A 2,456-nucleotide genomic window follows, 5' to 3' on the forward strand; every position below is an offset into this window, starting at 1 on the left:
AGAGAGAGAGAGAGAGAGGGGAAGAGACAGAAAGAGAGAGGAAGAGACAGAAAGAGAAAGAAAGAGAGGGTTTAGAAGAATAATACGTACCTATCCCACCATCAACCTGTTGCTCACGCTCCAGCCGAGAGAGAAGGGAGACAAACCATTCAAAGTTACGTTGGTCTCTGTTGATCCAAATGAAGTCAACCTGAGGACAGAGATTGTAAACGTTTTAAGCTACCATGTGACCATTACGACGGATGCCGCCTATGTCAATCAGAAGGCGGCTCGCTAGTGTGGGCTGGGAATAGATTGAGATACAGTGGCGTCCGCATAAACCGAACACCATTATTAATCCGAAAACAGCAGTAAACTGAAAGAAAATGAAATTCCCGATTCTCTTCTCCTTTCTTCTATTTGAACAGCCTCTCTCAACCGAAAACCCAGTCAAATCAACGAAAATCCGGCGGCCACACAGATCTGGGTTTAAACGGACTCCATTGATAACGGAAGATTGCGCAGGTTTTACGCTGTTATACAACGGCTTATTACATAAGCCGCACTTCCTATGTACGGTAAATTGTGCGGGATTTTTTTTTAGTGTAGTATCCATAATGTGATCTGTTGTCGAATCAGAATCCCGGCCTCAAACATGTTTAGCTGACTGAGTGTTCACTGCTAAAACCAGTTCAAGACCTCTCTATCAGGTTGGGTGTTGGAGGGAGTACATTGATTAACTAAAAATAGTCCGGTGAATTTGTCTCAAAAGAACCAGAAAATAAGTAAATATAATAGTGGCCTGGTATAAATGTGTATGCCTGATGCAATTTAGTCACTCTAAAAAAAAACTTAAAATGGAGATTTTCATGATGGAAAACAGACGGGAAAAAATATATATAATGAAATGAAATAACAGTCTTGATAATTAGCTGACTGAGGAGGTTTACCGTATAAATATAATACTTATAGATCTATAATTTCAAGTCGGTACCGCGTTGAATACCTGCGAAACCTAAGAAATACTCGATACCGAAAATACCTGCACAATTTCCAACATGTTTTCGAAAACTCCTTTGAATTTTTTTTACAAAAGGATTAAAACCTGCTCAATTTTCCGCTGCCCGACTCCACTAATTAATAACTCGATAAAATCTCGTTTCCAGGAGGGCTTCTGTATGCAACGGCGAAGAACCTAACTTTAACTGCACATGCGTCGGTGAGTCGGAAGGGAAAATAAATAAGAAAAAAAGTTGAATATCCATCAAAACGCATGACTTTTGCTTTGGTCTGTGGTTATGACGAAAGAAAAATTGGCACCATGTAACAACTTTAAGTAGCCTGTGAAAATTTATGGCTTTAAATTATTATGACATTTCCATTCAAGACGATCTGTGAAAAAGGAGATGATTTGCCATCAGTTTTTGCTCACATTGTACCGCCTTATCCCCCCACCCCCAAATCCCCCAACACACAGACAGACAACCAACACAACCAAAGTAATTCACTTCGGCGCTTTCGATTTTTTATCCTACAGCCTACAGAGCTAGGCAGCAGAGCATCAGCCAGTGTGTTTTGAAGGCTCGTCACAATGTCAGATCAGAGTTTTAAAAAACTGTTTATTGGCGAGGCGATCACGATACTGATCTGCTTGGCTGTCGTGGTAAAGGCAAAAAACTTCATCTAAATCTAAAATCTTCAGTCCAATAAACGGCAGCCCTGAGGGTGGTCAATGAGCACCTATGAGTTGTCCCATGTTTTTGGGGAGTGAATTGTGTACTCACCCTTTTGAGGGCGATTAATGGGGGCTCTGATGTGGTTTGCTCCTTTTTTTCCTATCAAACACCTATCGTCTTTATCGTTCCTCTTTCTGTTGTTTTTTTGTGCGTTTGTTACTATGTTGCAACACCTCTAATCTCCAGTACTTTTTGTAATATTGTGTATTTATGTATGCATTTATGTACGTATTTATGTATGTATTTATGCATGTATTTATGAATGTACGTATTAATAATTATGTATTTATATGTGTACATGTATGTTTGCCATTGTAAACCAAAGTGCCTTTTCGGGACAAATAAAAGTGTAATTTATGTATTTATTTATTTATTTTTAAAATATTTTTTTTTGCACCTTAAGCTACAAACTCACCCTCTTGAGTGCCATGAAGGAGTCCGGGGTGCGATGACACCAGTTGTACTCACACTTGGGGCACCGAACGCGACTTGCCTTGTACTGGTTCACTATAGACTGTAGTTCGGAGGAGGGTTTGTGAGTGATTAAGTACAGAGTAGCATATCGACACAATAACGGTAACCTAGTGCAGGGGACAAGTAAACAGACCGAAACAACAGAGAGAAATAAAAGAAGAAGGACCTACCAGCGGTTTCTTCCAACTACCCACATGGAAGGAAAAAAAGGGGGTGGGTGTTAGAGAGAGAGAGAGAGAGAGAGAGAGAGAGAGAGAGAGAGAGAGA

General features: G+C 40.1%; 1 protein-coding gene across 1 annotated transcript in view; it reads right to left on the bottom strand.

Annotated features, from left to right (window-relative positions):
- Positions 1 to 2,456, bottom strand: part of LOC101854582 (NADPH oxidase 5-like) — a 37,562-nt gene that overhangs the window by 4,116 nt on the left and 30,990 nt on the right. Inside the window, exons 9-10 of the mRNA XM_035970662.1 lie at positions 2,131 to 2,229; positions 91 to 190 (exon numbers count right to left, since the gene is read on the bottom strand). Of these exons, the coding sequence (XP_035826555.1) occupies positions 91 to 190; positions 2,131 to 2,229 (199 nt within the window). The remainder of the gene's footprint in view (positions 1 to 90; positions 191 to 2,130; positions 2,230 to 2,456) is intronic.

This window comes from Aplysia californica, unplaced genomic scaffold (genome assembly GCF_000002075.1).
Source record: "Aplysia californica isolate F4 #8 unplaced genomic scaffold, AplCal3.0 scaffold00303, whole genome shotgun sequence".
NCBI lineage: Eukaryota > Metazoa > Mollusca > Gastropoda > Aplysiida > Aplysiidae > Aplysia > Aplysia californica.